Source organism: Brachionichthys hirsutus, chromosome 20, assembly GCF_040956055.1.
Source record: "Brachionichthys hirsutus isolate HB-005 chromosome 20, CSIRO-AGI_Bhir_v1, whole genome shotgun sequence".
NCBI lineage: Eukaryota > Metazoa > Chordata > Actinopteri > Lophiiformes > Brachionichthyidae > Brachionichthys > Brachionichthys hirsutus.
The window spans coordinates 6,534,052-6,556,975 of NC_090916.1; the positions used below are offsets into that span (position 1 = coordinate 6,534,052).

General features: G+C 43.8%; 1 protein-coding gene across 1 annotated transcript; it reads right to left on the bottom strand.

Moving 5' to 3' along the window:
- Positions 1-628: 628 nt before the first annotated feature.
- On the bottom strand, positions 629-21,338 carry tnfrsf21 (tumor necrosis factor receptor superfamily, member 21). The gene is made up of 6 exons (XM_068753683.1): positions 21,198-21,338; positions 16,070-16,763; positions 14,352-14,903; positions 9,270-9,535; positions 4,208-4,460; positions 629-2,582 (listed from the first exon to the last, which is right to left on the bottom strand). Exons 1-6 carry the CDS (start codon positions 21,222-21,224, stop codon positions 2,353-2,355), a joined length of 2,022 nt encoding a protein of 673 aa, XP_068609784.1. The 5' UTR covers positions 21,225-21,338; the 3' UTR covers positions 629-2,352.
- Between the last annotated feature and the right edge of the window lie 1,586 nt (positions 21,339-22,924).

Here is a 22,924-nt window from a genome sequence, read left to right on the forward strand (position 1 = left end):
AGATGCAACAAAAAACAACATTTTTGTCGTATTTACAATTTTCTCTTTTCACCCTTTTCCAGCTCAGTAAGGAGAGTTGAAAAAGGCAAATCGGACTGATCTATTCATTTTCCTCATCTGTCTTGAGTCAGGAAGACCGTGGTCCTTCAGCCGAGGGCTTCGTTGTGGGACCCTGGCTCTCACTGACTGTGTGCAAAAGAAAAACACGTTCTGCAGTCTGTGCATATTTCCGTGTGTGTGTGTGTGAGAGCATGAAACAATGAACGTGGATTTGAAAAGGGTTCTTAAGCTGCATGTAACATGAGTGATACTTGGACTGATGTTTGGACTCGTGGAGGAAGTGAATGAAAACTATGCGATAAAGATTTAACGGCATGTAATATTATAATCATTTTAAAGTCTAGCATGGAAAGATGATTTTAAAATGACCAAATATTGGTCATCTTCTCTGTAGCATATATCAATGAACCAATGAAAGCAATGTAGGATGTGTCCTGAGAGATTAGCTTAGCGAACAAATACTCCAATTTACATGCATATTCAGCGCATATGCACATTTACTGCAAACGTTATGCCGTTGTCAATGATCTATGTTTACAAAGCCCCAATAAATGACAACGTGTGACAAATCTTTTCAGCTTTAATTGGTTGTTTTTAAGAGGTTACATGGTAGTAAACACACAGGTTACATGTGAAATTCGATGGCATCATCCACTCGAGTCGTTCTCATCCGACCGCCATCATTTCAGGCTTATCATGAGATGCTATTTGTGTCTCTGCGGCGAGCGGGCTCACGCGCCACTTTCACTGTCAACATCCCACAGGCCACGGCGGCACCACATCTTCACTCAGTCTGGAATATTTTAAATAGCCATTATCAGGCCAACATGTCAGAGTTTAACATCTAGCACCACTCGCAGTATATCGTCGATGCGTTTTTGGTGTGTTTCAGTTTTATTTCTATATTATCCTACGAACTTTGACGCTGGTAGGATCTGAAAGAATACAATATGTCTTGCTTATTTGAATCAAGTAACACAAGTGGACAAGTTCAAGTAGAGTGTGACTATCTTACATTCCAGCCAGGTCATCCCATCACTGCCACTGGCAGGCAGGAGAGGAATTCATGTCAATGCCCAAGGAAACAAGAGAAAACTAAGAGATGCTACAAAGGAAATCAAACTAACAAAATCAAAAGTTGGACAGACAGTTGTTCAGAAGGAGGGGGGGGGGGAGGGGGGGGGGAATGAAGGACACAGAAAATGTCCATTCCAACAGAAAGCAGATTTAGTGCATCGTCAGAGCATGTAGCAATAACCACTGCATGAAATCTGAAACAGACGTCCAACAACGCCGACATCAAACTCCAAATGCATCATGAACACCTTATTAATGCTGCATTAGTTGATGCTATCGCTAACGGAGCGAGCGAGCAGAGAGCTGAATATGAATTATCCTATAGTCAGACAATAGGGGGCGCACTCTTCAAGGTGTGCCTCATTGTTAGTTTAATGCCTCTGTCCATCAAAAGCAAGACCACATGTCATAATATCAGAAAAGGTTACATTACCGCTGGACTGTTATATCAGGCATAGCGTTTTAATCCAGTATTTTTGTATATGGCTTTTGTTCCAGAGCAGCAGAACAACTTTCTTTTATAACACTTCCCCCCCCTTACCGGTCCAAAAGAGGGTTAGTAAGGTCAAACGCTAACCCCAGACACCACAGATTGTGGAGAACGGGGGAATATACTGGTTTATGAAGTTTAATTAAAGTAATGAAGCCGGTTAAATCCCTTCGAATAATACCAGTGTCCCTTGGATTTAAAGCTTATTACCTACTGTATGTGCGCCCTTCTACATATTGCCATGCGAAAAGGGATGCTGGACTGTGCAACCAGCAAAGTCGCATCCTTTAAAGGTGAAGGCATTCACCAGTGAAGATAAAGAAAGTGCTTTTTAACCTCGTGTCAGTTTTTGTTCAGATTAGCTTTTCATGTTGTGTTTGGAGGCACTTAAGCCTGGTTGTTTCAACTCGCTGCTTTGAGAATACCGCCTTAAAAAAAACGGTTTAACGCAAACTAAGAGTGGAAAAGCAGCTGCGGTTACAACACTCGGAAGGCCTCGGTTACGATGAGCGCTAGCCTTGTGTCACGGCAGAGGATGGGGGATGTTCTGGTAGTAACCCAGGACAACAGAAGAAAACTGGAAGGTAAGGAGTAATATCAGGAAAGGTATCAAGGGGTCCCACTCTACAACACACATCATGGCATGGTGTTCTCAATCATCTTCCCTCCCAGTGGGAAATTCCTTTATACCCCGGAGCCACGTTGGCCTTCTCCTCCCTCCTCCACTACAGCAGGTCAGGGAGGTGGCTGTAGACCGAGTCCAGCAACGTCTGGCTGGCCTCCTGGCTCTTCACTCCCGCAATCTCAAACAAACGGTCCAGCCTGTCCTCGGCGGTCGGGATCTCATCGATGACGTGCAGCTCATCCGGGTTGAGGATGTGCAGCATGTCATCGAAGATGGGTTGCAGGTCGCACGGGTCGAGACGCACCTGCCGGAGGACCGTGTCTTTCTTCTCTGGAGGGGAGACAGAGGAGTGAATCAGACTTATCAGTTTCATATGGAGTTGGAGGAGGACTGTTTGTTTTTTCACAATGTCCTATTCAAAGTGTGTTTGTCTGATCTGCTAATCTACCATCTCTATTTTAACAAAGGGAAATGCGGAGCGGCACTTTCACACCACTTGTAAAAAAAACTCAGACGCTGACTTCCCTCTAGAAAGTGAAAGTTAAAGGAGGTGAAATCACAGTTGTCTGGACAGCAGAAAACAACCAACTAAATGACAATCAGCGGCTGCGAGACATGAAATATTTTATCCAACCTAACCAACATGTTGATTGAGCTTAATTTGGAGCTGCTTGGGATGGACAAAATTGTGGTCAATTTTGCCTTCAAATAAAAAAAATGCAACATCTGTCCACAAAGCTGCAGCCCGAGGATTTTGGGAACTTGCAAATCCTCACATCAGAGCAGGAGGCATGTGCGCTATAAACACCAGATTGGAAAGCATCTGTCAGACTTTACTTTACTCAAGACAGGCAACTTGCTCACAGACGAGAAGCACACAAGCGTGAGCACCGACCGGTATGTGCTACCTGCTTGACTGCATAATTTGGCTCCAATTGTTCATGTGAGTCAGCCTATTCCCGCATGAAGATTATTCCAAATATGACGTACAAATACCGCCCCGCTACTGTTGATGATCGCCTTGAGGCTGGCTACCAGCAGATACCGTCCTGACAATGCAACCCTGGCTGATTCTGTCCAGTGCAACTTTTCAGAGTACAATAATGGCCAAAACTGTAGTTATTATATACTCAGCATATATGCATGAATAAATATATGTTTAGCATTTTTTAATGTAGGTAGGTCATTTTGACTTGGTAATTTTAAAAGTAGCTCACAAGCCAAATATGTGGGGGAAACGCTGCTCTGCATTGACTGCTTTATTATGCATCGATTTATTTATGAACAATACCTAAAGTTGCCACAAGGGGGAGTGCAGCATTCAAAAATCCAAGCTTGAATTGCGCATTGCTGTCGCATCAATCCTGGTTGGGTGAAAAAAGTAAAACTGCTGATACTCATTACCTGAATATCTCATTACAATAGAGTCTCTACCTTACACCGAAGAAACCCATCATATTACTAGTTGGGTGTGTCAAGTGAAGATTCGTTTTAAAGATACTCCGGGGATTAAAAACCCACTAAATTAAACATTCACTTTTAAAGAAAACCTCTCTTTTAATTCGACAGACTTTTTAGGTTTTGAGTCAACTTAGATATAAATCATCGTTTATATTTGATATGTTTGGCTGACTGACCAAAAAGAAGAAAAATATATATGAAATATACAAATAAAACGGACCCTATTGTGAACTTCTAGTGTGTTACTGTGATGTGATAGCATAGAGATGTAAACACGTCATATATAAAACTTATGGGCCTGGATAGTAAACAGTGTCGTGTTGTGTGTTGTTCCTAAAGTCATCCATCGTTGTGTAACTGCTAGCAACAGTTTAGGAGGGGTTCAGATTTTATTTTTGTACGACTGCTGTATGTTAAAATCAAAACTAACGTTGATGATGTTTAATCACATCAATGAAGATGATGCAAGAGTTTCAACGGGCCAACTCACTCACCTTTGGTAATAAAGGATCCGTTCCTGCTGAGGGCGGAGTCTTTGCTGGAGGTGGAGTCACAGCGAAGCAGGGGCTCCGATTCATCGGGGAAGAAGCCTTTGCCACGGTCAACTGGCGATGGCTCCACGCCGACGCCGGGCACGCTACCGCCACTGCTGCGGCTGCCAACGCTGGTAGGAGAATCGAGCGGCTTGGGTGCGGGACTGAGGCTTTGGCTTACATTCACTGAGGTCGTCAGCTGGTTGATGTCAAACTACAAATAGGAGGAAAGAGGCATGCATGTTTACATTTTATTACATATTTAGTCCAGCGTCCACAGAGCAAACAGATTCCTTCTGGGTAGAAGTAGGCATCTTGGTTCTCCACAAAGTATTCCACAGCAGTGATGACATCATTATCGCTGTCCAATGGCGGGGGGGAACAGACAAGCTGCTGCCACTAAGTCCTTGTAACGCTCCATCCGTGATAAGTCCCTGAGACATAACAGAAGAGTGTACAAAAGAAGTTGTCCATTTTCTCAGACAGGCGATGTTCAATTGCCCAAAACAGAGATTACGCAAAGGTTCTTAGAGTTAAGTGCACTTTCTCCACAGTTGCTCATAGAGCTGAACATGAACGGGGAGAAAAAGCTGCAGAACTTATCTCGTACTTACACAATTCCCCCCCCCCCCCCCCCCCCTCCTCCCATGATTGGACCTACGTGGATCATGTGACTATAAAACAACCAAACTGCCGGAGACACTGCAGGTCTTCCTTCCTATTCCAACACTATTTGGGAAAAAGGTCACCATGAATACAAAAAAGTGATCAACTTAAAAATATCGTGGCAAAAAAAAAATTAGCCACTTAATGTTAAAACTTGAATCGGCAGGTTCTCTGCTGAGAATTAAGACATTTGTCTTGATGCAGGAAGTGAAGCGTCCCACTTTGGGACAGTACATCCTCTTACATTAAGACACAACAAATGAACCTGTGGTTTAAACCAGTAGCAACCGGTTTGGGGTTGCTCTCATGGAGAGCACATCTTGTTTTTCTCAGCGTGTATAAAGGTCACAGCAGTAGAAAAGGTAATTTCAGTCATCGCATGCTGGAAAAGGGAAAAAGAAGAACTGCACAGAGCAACAAACAGAAATATAGCTGTAGAAAATGACATGTAACAAGGCTGGAAACGTTTCTTTAGACGAATTCTCAGTCAGGCCTGACAGATGAGCTCGAACAGGACGTGACACAGAAACACCAGCACTGGTCTCTTTGTCGTGTCTCTTCTCTGTTCGATAATGTCTGGGGGGGTCACAGCGCTGCAGTGGCAAAACTCGTGTGATTCTGTCAGGACAAGCATGCTCTGTCTCACCCACAAAGCTCTCCATGCATGCATGAAGGGAAGCACAAAGACATATGCAAACAAACAGCGTGACTGAGACCGTTTGGCAAAGGAGCAAATGTAACTGGAACAAAAATGCTTTGAGAGAAAATGTAAAAAAAAAACAACAACCCAGAAACATAAACGTAAGGACACATCATCTTCACTGATGCTTTTGTCCAACCTCAGTGCAAAATCAGACGCACAACTAGCATGACTACGCACCCTCACCTACATGGTGTGCAAAATAGTGAGTGTTTGAACATCTGCAGTTTGCTAAAACTAGCAGCCAGTTGTCGTGATTCTTGTTCACCTCATCAGTGAGCCAGTTAAACGTTCCCTCAGAGAATGCTAACACTTTGAAAATGTTGCACCCCTTCTCAGGCATTGCGGTACCAACATTTAGGTCGACAAATGTAAGTCCAGAAATGGAATCGAAATGGAAAACCATCACGGACCGGAAAAATCGTTAAAATCGTGTGTGTGTGTGTGTGTGTGTGTGTGTGTGTGCGTTCAAGACCCTGCCCATTGTAATGTGCTGACAGGGAGTGTCAGCAACTCAGTCAGATCGTTTCGTTTCTCTCTATCTCTCTCTATCTCACACACACACACAAACACACACACACACACACACTGTGCCAGCTAGCCTTTCCATGGCAGGGTTGGCAGATTGCCGCATCCTGAAGGACGCAGGGGACAAACAGGGGATATTTGGATTAATTAAATCAGGGAAGACTCTCACCTGGCTTTTGTTAGCCTGAAAACAGAAGCAGCCATGATATGAGCTGTGTGGGGCGCCACCACCAAACCCAAACCACCTCTGCACTGACATTTAAAGTTGAAGCCTGCGTCAGATCACATTAAAACATACTGAATGTCAAATAAACTCACACAACATTTCTCTATAAATTCAATTTAAAAGAATCTATGCAATTTCTGGGAATTTTCCCCAAAAAGCTCCAGATGTGGTTACACTTTAAGATCTCAAGGGGATCATTACGGAAGAGCTGAAAGGCATCCGATGGGACCTGAGCCATTAACACCCAATCAGGACAGAAAATGCATTTGATTGTGCTTGACTATGGCAGAAGGAAAAAGAGCTACGGTGCTCCACATTTTCCTTGCATTCATTATGTCAAGAGGAGAAATAGGAGAAAGACGACAGACAGTGAAAGAAAGATAGTGTCTGCTTGTATCTTGTTTGTTTGTTTGCTTCCCGTGAAACAGAATACTTTATTGATCCCATAATCTAATAATATGCCTCTAATAATATGCCTCCTTCTATAGTCAACCAATGGACACAGGTAAAAACATCTGGAGTCTCCTTTTCATTCACATGCATCTGTGCAGATGGCACTCAACTATTTACTGTGGTCTGAATGCAAAGTGGCGTTTCTCTCTCTGTTATCAACTTGTACTCCTAATCTTTTCTTGATAGTGGGCCTCTAAGTGCCATTTGTCAACTGCCGGTTATCCGGGACGTAGCATCACAGCCAGTTCCAATCTACTCTGCCAAGCTTTGCTGCAACAGCTACCTGCACTCTTGTTTATAAATGTAATAGCTGTAGATAGTCCATGCCTTTGTCCAGGTTTTCCAAACTTTAGAAATGTCCTAAATCTTTTAGGATTGTTGGAACTTTCCACAAATCCTTCTAGTCATGTAGAGCACAGTAAAGCTCTGCAGCTACACCGCAGACTGAAATTCACTATAATGTTTTTAGTTTTACAACCTGTTTGAGGTAATTTCCTTTTTGTGTGTGTGTGTGTAGTAAATGATGGGAAAATCACATAAGGAATACTTCCAAAGGAATGGATTAATTGGCTTTATTTGGTAATTCTGTAATGTTGTTCATTATAGCTCAGGCATGACAAAGCGTTGTGAAATTCTCATTTGTTGCAACTTGGAACACATTTTTATAGTTTCTATTTAACATGATTTATTGCACAAATCACCGGGGTAATTTCCGAGGGAGCAACGATGTGGCATAAAACACGAGCGATCGGATCTACGGTTTCAACCTTCATCTCAGTTGGCAGAAAAACTGGAAGTGTACTCAAGTGAGATATTTATAATAAAGTCCCACTAAACAGAAAACTTGTGCCCTGCCTGATTAGAGTTCAACAAACCGAAGCTCCTCTTCCAACTGTATAATAGAAACATGTTCCGAAATAACTCTTCTTCATGTTGAGCTGAACCAAGAGAACAGTAACTAAATGAGCCTTTTATTTTCACTCATTTCCAGTGTTTTTCACAAACTCTGTCTCCTGAAGTCTCTGAAATCCTGCATCCATTCGCCACACAAAGAAGATGCACTGAAATGAAACGGAATGACTGCCCTTTAATCACTTTTAATGATACAGCGGTATCTCTATTAAAACTTCACATCAATCATAGAGAATAAGCTACGGTGTGTTTCTAAATACAGCAGGGCTTCCTGTCACGCCCATGTTAAGGGTGCTTTTTGGGGTAGGTAGACATCTTGCTTACCTCTGGATACTGACCTGTAGCATTGCGGTGCTTACGTCTACCCAGGGTCATAGTTTTGATCCGTATGTCTGCTTTGTATATTCGTGTCTGTCTCATAAGTGAGGAGGAACGGTGAGAGGATTGCAGTCTGCTTTAAACTGGCGTAAAGAGCAGAGATAATGTCCCTCAGACAGAGGAAACAGCTGATCCAGACTACAAATGATTCAGCGAATGCTTTCCAACCCTGAGTTCATCATGCATTGTTAAGTAACTGATTGTTTGGCATGATCCTTTTGTTTGAGTCACACCCACCTGGTGTGAAATGACACCAGGGACGTTAAGAATGTCGTTCTTAAATGCCTGTGTTTGTCTGCCCTGGCATGTTTTCACAAGAAGATGCTTTCTCAGACTCGACCTCCTCCGAATATACGGTATATAAAAACCTTGAACGGGCGAACCACTGGTATATTTTTGCATATTTAGGAATGTGATGTTTGACAATGGAACTTCATTCACACTTGTTTTCCCACATAAAAGGCGTTTACATCAGGAGAGCTCATTCATTGGTTATTTGTAATTATTAGACAGGCCAGGATGCCCACATATAATTTTCATGTCCTTAGACTGTACCAGTAGACTTCATGTTGTCCCTTGCACCCACTAAATGAGCCATAACCATCATGCCTCCCCCCCTCACGAAACTATTTTATCATCTGCAATCTTATCCACAATCGATCTACGAGCTGGAGAGAGAGCACACACACAATCTGCTCATTAATGGGCAGTGACAAAAGGCCAGAGTGCTGCAGGGTTGAGACGCTCGGATCAGATGGCTGGTGCATATTGACGACTAGAACAAGGCTGTAGCTGTGCACGCGCCGGCCTCAGCGAGTCGAGGACACTCATTTGATACCAATCACCGGAGAGTTCAAGTAGAGTAGAAGGAGGAAAGCAAATGGTGATGAAGAAGTGTGTGTGTGTGCGTGTGCGTGCATGCGTGCATTTGAAAAGCAAGCAGCAGAAATGGAAGTGATACTTCAGTTTGTCTGTTGAGAGCAGTCAGTACTTGCACATATTACAACTCAGTGGTTACCATTACTGATGAAGTCATCAGTCTGTGCTGAGCTCGGGCAACAGTAAAGTTGCGAGAGCAGATAGGGCAGGACATTTTCACATCGCACCTCCTGATTACAGAGCAAAGCAGCCTTTCTTTCCCTGACCTCCATCCAACCCACCTGCGGGTGGTCCTCCATGACACAGCGGATCTTCTCCACAACGTCAATGCGGCGCCGCCGATGCAGGGCGTTGATCAGCTTGGCCAGGTTGGCGTCGCTGTCCCGGATGGTCCAATGCTGCAGGGCGGCGTACGCCCGCTCGTGATCTGACAAGTAGCCATTGGAGAAGGCAGCCACCTCCCTCTCGGTGGCGTTGGCCAGCGACTGATAGATGTCTATCCACTGTGTGCCGACCTGCGCCGCCACCAGCTTCAGGATATCAACCCCTAACAAGGAGAGGAAAATGAAGAGAAATTAAGAGCTTGGAATAGAGCATTTTTTGACCATGAATCAACAATTTGATATAAGAGAGAAAGGAAAATTAGTGACGGATGATTCCCGGGTTTTCTCTTAGACAGTCAGACATGTGGACAGACAGACACACGGACAAACGGCGTCAATTACATATCTTTCTAATTGCATTCTTTGGTAATTCAAACATAAAGCTGTTTACAAATCCTCTATATTTTCATTTTAGTTTAAGTCAACTCCTCTGGGATAGACACTGGGTTTATCCCGAACATGTCTCCTCTAGCAAACATGCTTAGTGCATAAACCCAGGATGAGAGATTAAATGGATGTAAGCCAGAGGTTGGAGGCATGGCTCAACACACACACACACACACACACACAGATATGCTGTACACACAGATATGTGTACAAATATATTATTTCCCGATGGCAAATTAAACTCACGTGCTTCCTAGCGGGTCACAAGACAGCCTCGCGTGCCGTCCTTTGAGCTCTGTCCACTCTCATCAACCACTCAGCCACAGATGAGAAATCCCCCCTGCTCTGTGTGCCTCACTGCTGGATGACCATATTTACATGGCCCATACATGACTGGTGATGATTCAGTGCGCCAGGCTGCAGATGTGTATGTGTTTAAATGGGGAGCCAGTAGGGTGAATAGGTCTTACTGTGTGTGTTCAGTCGTTCCTGTATCATGTGTAGACATTTAGCGTAAAACAGCAGCAACTTGCTGCGAGCTGCAGGCATTTGTTCACACTGACACATAAAGAATGATGCTGCTGCCTGGTTAACTATCCATCCATCTTTTTAGTTTTTTATTGTTTTTTTATTGTTGTTGTTGATTTAATTGTGAGCAGAATTGCACAAAACCGAGCTGAAGATTTTTCAATAATATTTGATGTCAGGTATTTTATATTTAACTCAATTCATAACTACAGCTGTGGCTTGTGGATTCTCTAGCATTAGCATCCAACACGCCATTTAATAACCAGGCTTTGTTTTTGAGTAAGAAAAAAAAAAAAAACACAAGTTCCACCCTGTTGCCGTGTCTCACAGGATGGGAAGCATTTTTTGGAAAAGACCATTATCTTAATCACATCAAGTAGTCCTCGTACAATTTTCTTTTTCCAATTTGGGAACACGGAACATTAAATTTGTGAAATGTGTGCGGCTTAGCGAAAGCACAGCAAGCACCATATAGCTCCAAACCAGGCCCTTCACAATCAAACCCAGGCTACGTCGGCCCACCCTGCTACTACAGTATGTTCTACCACGTGGCTCCCCGCTGGGCTTGGATGTGGAGCCTGGCATCATTAACATTGTGGATGTTTAATGAGAGAGAAGGGTGGGCAGGTAGGATGTTGTTTTCTTCATGTTTTCCTCTATATCTGCATCTTACTTTGGAAATGTATGTTGTAAATAGCATTGCTGGTGACCACACAAAGCACAAAGCGCCCCAAGCTTAAAGAGGCATTGTGGTATTTTATATAAAGTATATGCATTCAACCTTACTGCTGAATATTTTTTAAGGTGTAATACAAAGTTTTGGTTTGCTTTTTATATGCAGAATGTTTCTGCTAATCTTAACACTAGTAATCTGTCAAGCATTGATAAAACAGAATATGATTTCCTAAACCTTTCTGACATGCATTTCAATAGGAATCATTCCAAATATAATATATTTAAACTTGGAGCACATAAAATGTATTGCTCCAATTTTGCTTTTGTGGTCTTGACAAAATTTAATAAAGATGGGATGAGGAAGCCCGTTTTCTGACCGTCTCTCTTTGAAGACATTTATGGTTGGGCACTGTCTAAATAAAAAGCGAGGGAGTTTGTTATGTTGAAACTAAGAATATGGCGTTTATGTGAGAAGTTGAAACCTTGTGGATACGATTCTATCTACGGTAATATTAACCAATCAGTGAGGAGAATTGGACAAATGTGCTTTAACAGCAAGGTCAGCCTAACGTAGGATCGAGCTATACTTTAGACAACATTTTTGTGATTCCTTCTCATTTAATTTGACTACTGAAGCCTTGTTTTATATGAGCAAACACATTTTTCAGATCCTCTGCAATAAAAACCTTTCCCTGGAAAGCCCCCCAATCAGCCCTGCTGTGGAGTAGCAGTTTTCACTACTTCTCTGATTGGCTCTGAACACAAGCCAAGAATTGCATGTGTGTGATCTGTGCATTGACGTTTCCCTTGTCTTATTTCTTTCATTATCCATGTGTTTTAACTGCTCTAGTAAAGGGGCATTACGGCATTACGACCTTCAAGGGGAGCCTGCCACGCACCTTGGAAGGATTAAGAGGCTTTATTTTTTGTTCTATGTGAATTAGCTGTCTTGCATGTGCATTCATACATTTCTTTGTAAATGCATACACATGGCTAAAGGTTTTTTCATCCAATCAAGAACACACACACACACACACACCAAGGTAAGGAGTTGATGCTAGCGGAGAAGATTGAGGTTATCCATAAGTACAAGATAGGTGGCATATGAGCTTGCACTCGGATTTTGGTATTAGAAGAACTCAAATTCAGAAAATTCTCAAGAAAGAAAGAGAGTTCCTGGGTGACTAGGAAAACTCCAAGCAACTAGAAGAGAAATTCCAGAAGGATGGGAAATCAACAATCTCTGCTGGGAGTTAATCTGTAACACAACATCCTGACCAGTGCTGCAGGAAAAGGCCTTCAAAGGCTCCATTGGCTGGCTGGAGAGTTGTAACAGAGGTAGAGTAGAGTAGAGTCGAGTAGAGTATCTCCATTGTGTTTATATAAGCCCCCTTTGTGTGTATTCATGCTTATATTTGTGGAAAAATAAATAATGAAATCCCCATTGTGGAATCAAAAAAAGGATTGCTCTTTGTTTTCTTATAAACTTGACTTGAGGCCTTTCTATGAGGAATTTGTTTGTTCTCCTTGTGTCTGCGTGGGTTCTCTCCGGGTTCTCCGGCTTCCTCCCACCCCCAAAAGCATGCAGCTTAGGTGAATTGGTTACACTAAATTGTCCATGAGTGAATGATTGTCTATGAGTGGCCCAGCTACGAACTGGCGGCTTGTCCAGGGTGTACCCCGCTTCTCGCCCGTAGACTGTTGGGACAGGCTCCACAGATTTCGGACAATGCGATTAAGGAAATTAACTAAGAGGAATTATATATAGATATGTAATTTTACTGATGATTAAAACATGAAAATGAATTACTAACTACAATATTCCTTGTGATGCACCAAATTGATTTGAACTACATACAAAATATTTAAAAAATGTCTTTGAATTTACTTCCTACTTATATTTCCCTTTGTCATGTGTCTTGGCTGCTAGGTAACAAGAGGGAGGCCCCGATACGGTGAAGCACGTGCAACAAAAGTCTGCATTGCACTCTCTCTCTTCATGTTCATCTGTCTATGTCTTTGCCACCCAGTAAGAGATCTGACTGACCCGCTAAATGTGAATGCCAACCAAGCTCCGGCCCAGATGCAGCTGAAACCAGATTATTCCAGTTCTCAGTGGTCTGGCGGCGAGGGAGCAGGCAGGGGGTGGCGGGTGGCTCGGCCGTATCACAGCGTGCATTCACATGCCGAGTTTCAAAGTGGAGAGTTGAGTGCCTCAGGTAGGAGGCGTCCCTGGGTTTGGGTTTCTTTCAGAGTGAAAACAAGTTCAGCTGTGGGACAAAATCAACTTTGCCTGTTGATAGCCAGCTAGTGTCAACAGATGGGAGCTAGAGAGGACTGTGTGTGTGTGTGGGGGGGGGGGGGGGGGGGGTAATTAGTACCAGAGATGGGAAATCACACAGACAGAGGAAATTAAATTAGGGAGGGCAGTGAAAAACAAAAGAGAGTTGAGAAACAATGAACTGAAAGAAAGGAAAATGTTAAGACAAGAAGTAAGAAAGCTGCAGCAGAAAAAAAAAGAAAAAAAAGCTGGAGCAGAAGAAAAATCAAGGAAGAGAAAGAGAATTCGAATAGAAGAGGAGAAAACAGAAATACAGATACAGCGAAGTAACTATCAAAGGGGAACAAGACAGTGAAACAGGATAAGAGAAGTAATGACACACCATATTGAATTGAGAGTACTCCGAGCACAAAGGGAACCTGAGTGCATGTGCTGAAAGTGACTAAAGTACGACAGGGTCACACCCTTGCCTGGGTAACCACTGCCCTTCATCATCACATGCTGTGGGGCAGAATTGATTTCACAAGAAAACTGGTGTCACAAAACGGTTCATCACAGCTCAGGAGCAGAACTAACACGTGTCCTGACACACCAGGACATCCAGCATTACACTAAATTAGAGCAACAATAATTTGTGTTCTATAATGCATTGTAATGTTGTCAGAGGCATTATCAACTTCTGCAAGGAGTGCAAGCAGCACTAACAAGTTCTGGTTGGCTCCCATTGATAGGCGAGTGCTGCAGGATTGTTTGGATTCGGAAATGTTTCTCCCCATGACAATCGGCCTTGGCAAATTCCCCTACTTCGCTTTCGTGTGTCTCAGCAGAGTCATCAGCCGCCGCTTCCACCACTGACTTCTGCTCTCTATGGAATATTTATCTTGCTGCTCCAGCCAAACAACCTCTGATCACAATCTCCCTGAAAAGACCTTCTGATAGGCTATTAATCACATATCATGTGTTTCAAATAACCAATTATCATTCATGAAAAAAAAATTCTGGAGATTTGCACTAAACTCTGAAAGCTCATGATGGCCGAACACACCTAAATGTTTTATTTTGATGTGTCCCCCATTGGCGTATCGCTAAGCATCTCTATCTAGGCTTACCCTGTCCATTGGCATAGTAGATCCACTTCTCTTTGACCTGTTTTGGAGGTGCGGGTGGTTTCTTCTGAACGGCCTTCTCCACGATGCTGCTGGGGTCTTGCGTGGGACCTTTCTTCAGCACACGAGAGCTCCGCTTCACGCTGCACACCACAATGACCACCAGCGCCAATAGAAGGAGCAGCACGATCATCCAGGGGAGGTGCTCGTTGATGTCAAAGTCATTATGGGTGCTGGGTCTCGGGGACCCCCTGCGAGTAGGTTTACTGTAGCTGGAGACTCCACCCCCACCACCTCGGCTCTCCTGCCCTGCTGTGTTGCTGATGCCCGTCTCGATCCTGATTATCCTTGCACCATCCAGACCATCCATTGCTCTCTTTCTAGGGCCTGGCACGGGATCAGAATTGGGCTTCTCTTGGTTGTGCTCCCCCTGGATCCATGCAGGATTCCAATTTGTTGGGGTCTCCATGCCAGACTGGCTGAGGAGAATCCCAAGGGCACGATGGTCTTCCCCATCCAGTTTACCTCTCAGTTGTATGGCTGCCGAATGGATGCCTGCGTGTAATAGGAGACGGCGCAAGATTGATGGAGGCAAATAGCACACAAGAAGAGAGATGGGCGAGATAAAGAAGAAGAAAAATAGAATGCATCACAAATGTATATCTACGTCCATTTAATCATTGGGGGTGAATAAACTCTCCATCCTAGGTAAATCATCACAGCTTCTTCAAACCGTCACCATATTTGTTGTTGTTGAAATCCATCAGACCTCAGCTGTATCGATGTTGAGGCAAAGTGCCTAGAAACATGGAGGTGTGGATGGTTGGACCTTTAACAGATGGACATGTCCAATTACAAATGAAGTGGGAACATAAATAAACTGTCATGTGTTGATAAAAGGAGAAACAGCGGGATCGTCCTTGTTTGAGATAAGCAACACGCAGGGGACAGGGTTTGATTGACATGGAAACAAGCTGTAACACTCAAGTCAATATTTGTGTGTGGTCAATGCCTATTGATTATCACTATGGCTGCAATCAACACAAAGCTGCTCACTTTGTTCCTGTGTGCTACTGCTAATAGGATTAGTGACGTATAATGACATTGGATTATAAACGGGCTACTGCTTTTTAGGACTGTCACCAGAATGCATGCTTAATCCCTTTCATTACCTTGTCGGCAGGTTCACGGGAGCATCAAAAACCCAACACCTGCTCTTATGACGCTGCCCTCCGCCGCATCCATGGTGGAAGGCTTCGATGACGACGCGTGTTTTTTAAAATTCCAAATTCTTCTAAATTCTCCGATAAGGTTATGTTATCATTGTTTGCTTGTGCTGAAATAACATTTGTTCCTCTCAACATTTCGTTGTGAGAAATTTGCCAGCATGCTGCTGTGTCCAGTCCTGCTGGGGGTAGGGGGGGGGGGGGGGGGGGGGGTCACTGTATTCTGAGTACTGGTACCTCCTTCACTTGATCCTGCTGCGGCAGCAACTCGAGTAATAATGCATTGATATGTGTTAAAACATTTATTTCAATATCGTATACAAAGCCTTTTAGAAAGCTACTTATTTTGGGAATGCATCTGAATTAAAATAGGGAATTATTATATATAAATAGCCTAATTTAGGCCATCAAAATAGGAAAATAGATGTTTGCAGTGACAAACATATTAAGAGTCACTGAAAAGTCAAATTTTACTTTTTAACTTTTTGTGCTCACCTTGTTGTGTGGGTCCAGCCGGAGAGGATGAAGAAGTCATGGGTTTGTGTACTAGCGTAGCCTGTACAGGCACCGGAGGGGTGGTTGTGGAGACTGATGAAGAGGGGGCTGTGGAAGGGGCTCCGCAGACATTATCGCCATCTCTAGACCCTGCTGTGATCACCACCAGCCCCTGAGTCTGACAATCTGTGTGGGTTTGGCACCTCATTGCACTCGACTCTACATTTGAAAAAGTCCCCTTGGTGCACGGCTTACAGAGCACATCCTCTGTTTCACTGCCCCGTTTCTTCACCCTGGTTCCTACAGGACAAAGTGAATGCGGCTTGCACTCTGTGCCACCATCCCCTGGCAAGAAGCTGTTGGGGGGGCACGCGCATACACGGTCCTGGGTGGCTGTGCAGGTCATTTTCTCGACAAAGCCTGCAGGGCATGGAGCCCGACAGCGATGGCATTGCTGGATCCCATTCTCGCGTCGCGTGAAGGTGCCTCCGGGGCACGGGCTGCAGTCCCTCACGGCTACAGGGGAGCAGTGAGTGGACACGTAAGTGCCTGCCGGGCATTTGTTGCAGACCATCTGGGTGCCTGAGTCAGGATCAATGTGTTGATAGTGGCGTGGAGAGAGAAGGGTCCGGTCTGCTGGGCTGCCTGTGGTCAAGACCCGGGCTGAGATCTCAACCAGCACCGTATATAAGAGCTGGGAAGAGAGGAAAAGGAGGAGGTTAGAGGAAAAACTGAAGCTTATCTTCTGAAAACCAGAGTGAACAAGCCTTTATTCACAGGTAGGCAGACGTGACTGAACTGTCGCTCTCGTTATTAAATCTGTTGTGGCATTTATGTTCTGTGAGTATTCAGATACTTTGACAAAATACAAAGGGAATTCCTGCTTTAACAACATCATTTGATCACTTCTCCAACGCATCCTGTCCCTGACCAGCTCTCACTTTCACAACTGAGGCTTGACTCAGGCATACTATGACTCAGGCCTCCTCTCAGCGCTGCTGGGAAGCTGACTGCTCACTGGGATATGGGAATAGCCCTATGGCAGGAGTTTATACAAACACACACACACACACACCCACATTGACTGAGTCATGTTCTCTGGCAGCCTGACTCCATTAAGGCTAAGAGACTCACAGAGCTGCAGTTACTACAGCACAATTTAAAAGGGCCTTCATTTATACTGCTGTTTTTCTGAAAACATTTTTTTGACCCGACACAAAAATTGTGTTTCTATGCCACGAGGATGGATATACATTTTAGAACTATATTAGAACTATATCCCAGTTGAGAACTGGTTGCAGACATTTCCATGCTGAGTCAGCATGTAATCAACCGTCATATCTGAAGCTAATGGACGACACAATGGCCGATAGGCGGTGAGTGAGAACCGAGCGGCGCACACTTCCTCTCCGAAGCCGACCGGGCTCTGTCGGCAGCAACAGTTTTAAACAAGTGGGGATAATTACAGCGACAGCTGCCACTCAGTCTGTCAGGGAAAGACCGCCTTAAGCCAGTGGCAGCAAAAATAGACTTTCCCTTGTCGTCAGCGTGTGTCTTGCGGTGGTCGCTTGTTGACACTCTAAAAGCCTCTATAGCCGGCCCTCAGACTCAGATACAAGCATCTTGAGTTTGGCATTTAGGAAAATCCCAGCAGGGGCACAAAAAGCGGTAAAATAAATCAAGTCAAATTGCAGGTACTGTCAGGAGTACCGGTATTTCTATAACCGTCAGCATTGTCTCTGTGTCTTGGTGTACTGCTCATAAACTATCATAATCTGTCTAGCGCACAGACATGCAGTAGGATGCACATGGTTTAGGGCCCCTTGCGCTCCACCTCCCATTTTCTTCACCGCAATAACCTCTTCTCCGGGGCAAGGTGGGACTGTGGTGCCACTGTGCTGCCCTCCAACTTGTAAATATCTTTCACAAAAACGATGGAGCATGTGGTGAAGGGAGAGATTTGAGGATGGAGTCTTCATCTTTGTCGGTTAAGGAGTCCTTGTTTGTGTCACACGGGCTCCAGGGTGCCACCTCTGCAGAGCAGGTTCGCTCTGACCCAAAGCACAAATGGACACCAAGAAAAACAAACAATTATCCCCTGACTTTGTGACTGCTTGTCTGCTGGCTGACCGGCAGAGCAGAACGCCCTGTAATTCAAGCATCAACGGTGGTTGAGCAGGAAATCCAGACACACCCAGGACCAAGTTCGCTCGAAGGCATCAGAGAAACGGAAATACTGATAGTTCAAATTTTCAGGTGAAACTGAATACGGTAAAATGGACATGTCCTTCGCACATTTTTCAATCTGCTGGGCTGCCAGGACTGCATGCATCAGAGACTCTGTTTTGACCAGTGTGAGAGTCAGAGCAAAGTGGGGACGGTGTATTAATGCTTGAGTGATCGTGCATGCGCTATGCACCACCGATCTGCAGAGTTGCAAATCTCCAGTGGAGCCTAGGAGGAACTGGAGTGAGATTAACGAAGAAAAGCAGTGGAAGAAGAAAGGAGTACACTTTCTTGTATTTAGTGAGGCAAAATGAAGGTCGAGTTTTTGTCAAGCTGGACCCTAGTGGCCATTTAAAGAACTGCACATCATTGACTTTAAAGGACCATGTCAAATATGAATTACAGTGGGGACTACCTGTAAAATATTTGTGTTTGAACTCTGTGGAATGGTCAGGGGCGTGTGGGATTGGTTGGCCTTCGTGGGGGGGGGGTTCTACTGAGTGCATTCATATTCTTGCAGTTATCTACTCTTGCAAGAGGTTCTAACAAGCTGCAGTAAACACGACCTCTTGTTGACCCCTACTGTACCATTAGGCTAAGGGCAAAAAGACGCGGCTGACACTGATACGGACACCAGACAGAGGTACCCTAAAATGTCTGTATATTTCTTCGCGACATGCTACAATAAGCGCTAGCAGGCGTTAGCAGACACGCTGCCACCGCGTGCAGCCTGTCGACATCAAGGAAGTGCTGCCTGTCTGCGAGGTGAGGAAGCGACACTATTCAAACCTCTCCCCGTGTGACAACAGTTTGATTCATAGCAGCAACAAGCTGGAGCAGGAAGTAGACGAGCATCACACCTCACTGCTGCGGTACTTTTAGACACCCTGCAGGGTTTCTAGGAATGCATCGACTAAACAACCAGTGTTGTGCTGGTGTGTGTGTGTGTGTGTGTGATAATGAGTTGCATGTATACACAATCTTGAGTGTGGGTGGTATTTTTGTATTTCTATTCGTATATCCATGTGGCAGACATTTAGCAGTAATTATTCCTCAATTACAATAGAGCCCACAACAAGCGCACACACACACACACACACACACAATTTTTTCAGACATACTCGCCCCCTCCTCCCCCCAGCACACCCATGTTTACCCACACATTTCAGCGGCACCTGTTGCTGTGTGTCCTCGCGTCATCGTGATCCGTGACTCGGAGAACGAGATTCTGCTTAGATGCAGTCATGCTGAGTTTATCACCGCCAGGAGCCGCTTGATAACTGCGTGTTTACTGCTAATGACCGGAGCAGGGAGCGGGCGGGCTCGACGGGGACATTCATTGGTCGGAACAGATTCTGTTTGTAGATCGTTTATAAAGCCATGGGGGCAAAAGTAAAATTTAAAAGCAGGGGTTCCAGAAATTTATAGTTTCATGAGGATTGTTTTTTTTCCTCTGAACTTTACATGCCTCAATGCATTAGGGTTATGCAATTACACAACACCTTTTTAAAAGGAAATATTCTTGTAGAACTTGTTTTTGGATGGAAAAGTGGAGGCAAAGATGAAACCATTGAATTGTGGAGAAGAGCTATATTTAACCGCACCTTTTACTGACTGTTATCCTGTCAGGCGAATGTGACAATTATACTCGGTCTCTTCCGCTTATTCCACTGGATATTTTTGTGGTTTTTTACTGACTGATCTTGAGGAAATATTCAGGAAATGTTGGGAATCTTACCAGGAACTATTGAATACATTTTGGTGATGATCCAGAAGAGATCCTGGATTCCAGATCACAATTTTCATTAACATTGTAGTCAATGGAGCTGCAAAATCTGTTACCCAATATCTCAGTTGATTATTGACCAATGTTTATGGAATTTGACACAGTCATGTAGGGTGGGGGCCTCTATCTCACCACTCAATTTCATCCGGATCAGATCCGGATTGCGAATACTATCACGACACAAAAAGAAAATCCATATTTTTGCATTTACTTTTCATGGAGGGTTTTTCAAAAAATCGTATCTTGTAAAATATGCTTTCAATTCACTCACCAGAAATCACAGTCATAAAGGTATGATACGCTAGTACCAATATGCACTATCATGCAAAGTGTATTCTGGATCTGATCCAGAATGAGGTCAGGAGAAAATATTTAATTTTAACATTGAAAATGACATTTATGGATTCAGAAATCAGTTAAAAATACACATAAACTCTGATTCACTTTTACTTTTTATAGTTGGTGTATAAAGATACCAAGAACCATTTATAACCTTTTGATGATGATACAGATCACCATGTGGATGGTGTCAATCCAATTAGGAGTGGAATGAGCTGCTTGGTGGAGGTCTGTGCTCTCTGAGTGCTTTTCTAGTTTTTACAGTAAAATGAGTATTTTAGTTTAATTATGCTACTTTTGGTGCTTTTTTGCAACAATACAAGCTTACCTATAACCTAAATCCTTTGTACCCTTCAACAGAAATGCAGTAATTAGTCAATTGTGTTTCTGTGACATATTTGCTCAATTAATCTGTTGTTGAAATAATTGTTTTTCCCATTCTCTTTGTTTGCCTTCAGAGTGCGGTAAACAATAGACCACTGGCTGCTCTGTCTTTTCTCCATCCTTCCACTGGAGACTCCGCTCTGATGTTTCTGCTCAAAAGGGCCTGCGCGATTCTGACGAGATATTAAATCTAAAATATAAATATATATATATAAAAAAATACTATATTTCTGGTCTTTATCTAAAAGCCAAACTTGTGAAATATTTGATTTGAAGTTCAGTCTGGGAGAGAAAAACACGTACTGTCCCTTTAACTGGAGAACCTGCTGGAGTACTCCTTAGAATAAAGGATGAAAACAAACTGGGAGGTGAATTAAGACGTGCGAGACTCACCACTGCGGACACACGCATGGCGGCCATCCCGGTTTAGACCGAACCGATGGGGCTGGAGCTCACGTCCTTTTCCAAGTTGTCTGCAGGAGAAACACTTCCCATCTCTAGATGTTTGTCATCCTCCTCCTCCTCCTCCTCCTCCTCCTCCTCAGCTGACGGAGGAGAGAAGCTGAGCTCGGCTGTGGTGCAGCGACGCTCTCAACTGCACTGTCTCATAGTCCTTGTCTCCAGGTGGACCGGCTTCAGGTAGTACGGGATCAGGGCCTGGTTCAGAAAGAACGCCGTGGTGATCCCCATAGCGATGATGGATCAGATGAACACTGGGATCGCTGCCTCGCCCCGTCCTGGCTTATCAGAGCAGGCTCTCTCCCTTCAGTCCCTTGGCCCTGCGGAGCGCACGGACACTGCCGCGATGACGTCAGAAAAAGGGGCGGGTGTTAGCGGGGCGTCGCAGCTAATGCCAGAACTTCAAAAGGCACGCACGTGCGTTGAGGCATTTATGGGAGGTGGCGATGTGCCGCAGGTGAACCCAGGTTGAAGCTCAAAATTATTATTTAAAAAAAAAAAATTTTTTACACCTTTGAAATCATATTACTTTAATATTTTTTTTTAATGGTGATATGATACTGATCCAGAATATGTTATAAAAAAAAGAATGAAGTACATTCAGATAAAGGATAAACAAACATAATTTGTTACCGGCTGACAGTTGTTTATATTATTATTATTACTGTTTCCTTATTTAAAAGCTAATAAACTTTCGAATCATTGTCTTTATTACGCAAATATTTTTGACTTTGTTGTTTGAGTTTCAATGCATCCCATCACACTCCTGTGAACACGCGGTACCACCAGGTTTCACCAGGGCCATTGAACTGGGTCAACCAGGCCTAGTTTCCTGCTATATCAGTGTGGTACCTATTTTTTTCTGTTTAACAGTTTTTTAGAAAATGCTGAGTAATCCTCAGTGTACGAATAATTTATCGGCCCTGACTCAACTGTCTAAATTTCAGGCTTACAAATATCTTGCAAACCTTTATTTGTTCGGTGGAATCATTGCTGCGTCTGGAAGTCTGCAACACAGATGCAGAGAACTAAATGTTCTCTCTGTCACCAGAGCTACCGGTACTTTTCATTTTGGGAAATGAGAAATAATCATCCTTCTAGCCTTCTCACAGAATTAGAATGGCTAGTGATCTGTGGCCTTTCAAAACATCCATCAATCACAGAGTAACATGAGCGTCCATTTAATGTCCTTTTGTCTGTCTTTAACGACTCCCGAGGGAGTTATGCGGCCACTTAGCTTTTAGTCGCCATTCTAAGTCGCTAGCCTTATTTATTTGACGTTTTATGCTGAGCAGCATTTTCAACATGGCTTTTTCACAGAGAATAATGAATGAACAAAAACAAGAAATCAGCTAAATCTGCTTTTAAAATCCATTTCGTGTTAAGTTATCATTATGGTACCTGACCCCACAGAGCAGGCTGTAGTGATACGATGCTGCTGCTCACTAAAGCTGCAGAGCAGAGCTGATGTTCACAGGTCCAGGCAGCAGCTACATGGAGAAGCTGCCTTATACAGAGAACAGAAACAGGCCTGCAGCTTAAGCTCAACTTCTCGGAGTATAATGAAGCAGCACCAAAAGTGTCAATCACCTCTGTTGTGATGCTTTTGGAAGCTTCTTCTAACTCGGGCCTTGTATCTTGATAGTTTTGGCGACCCTGGT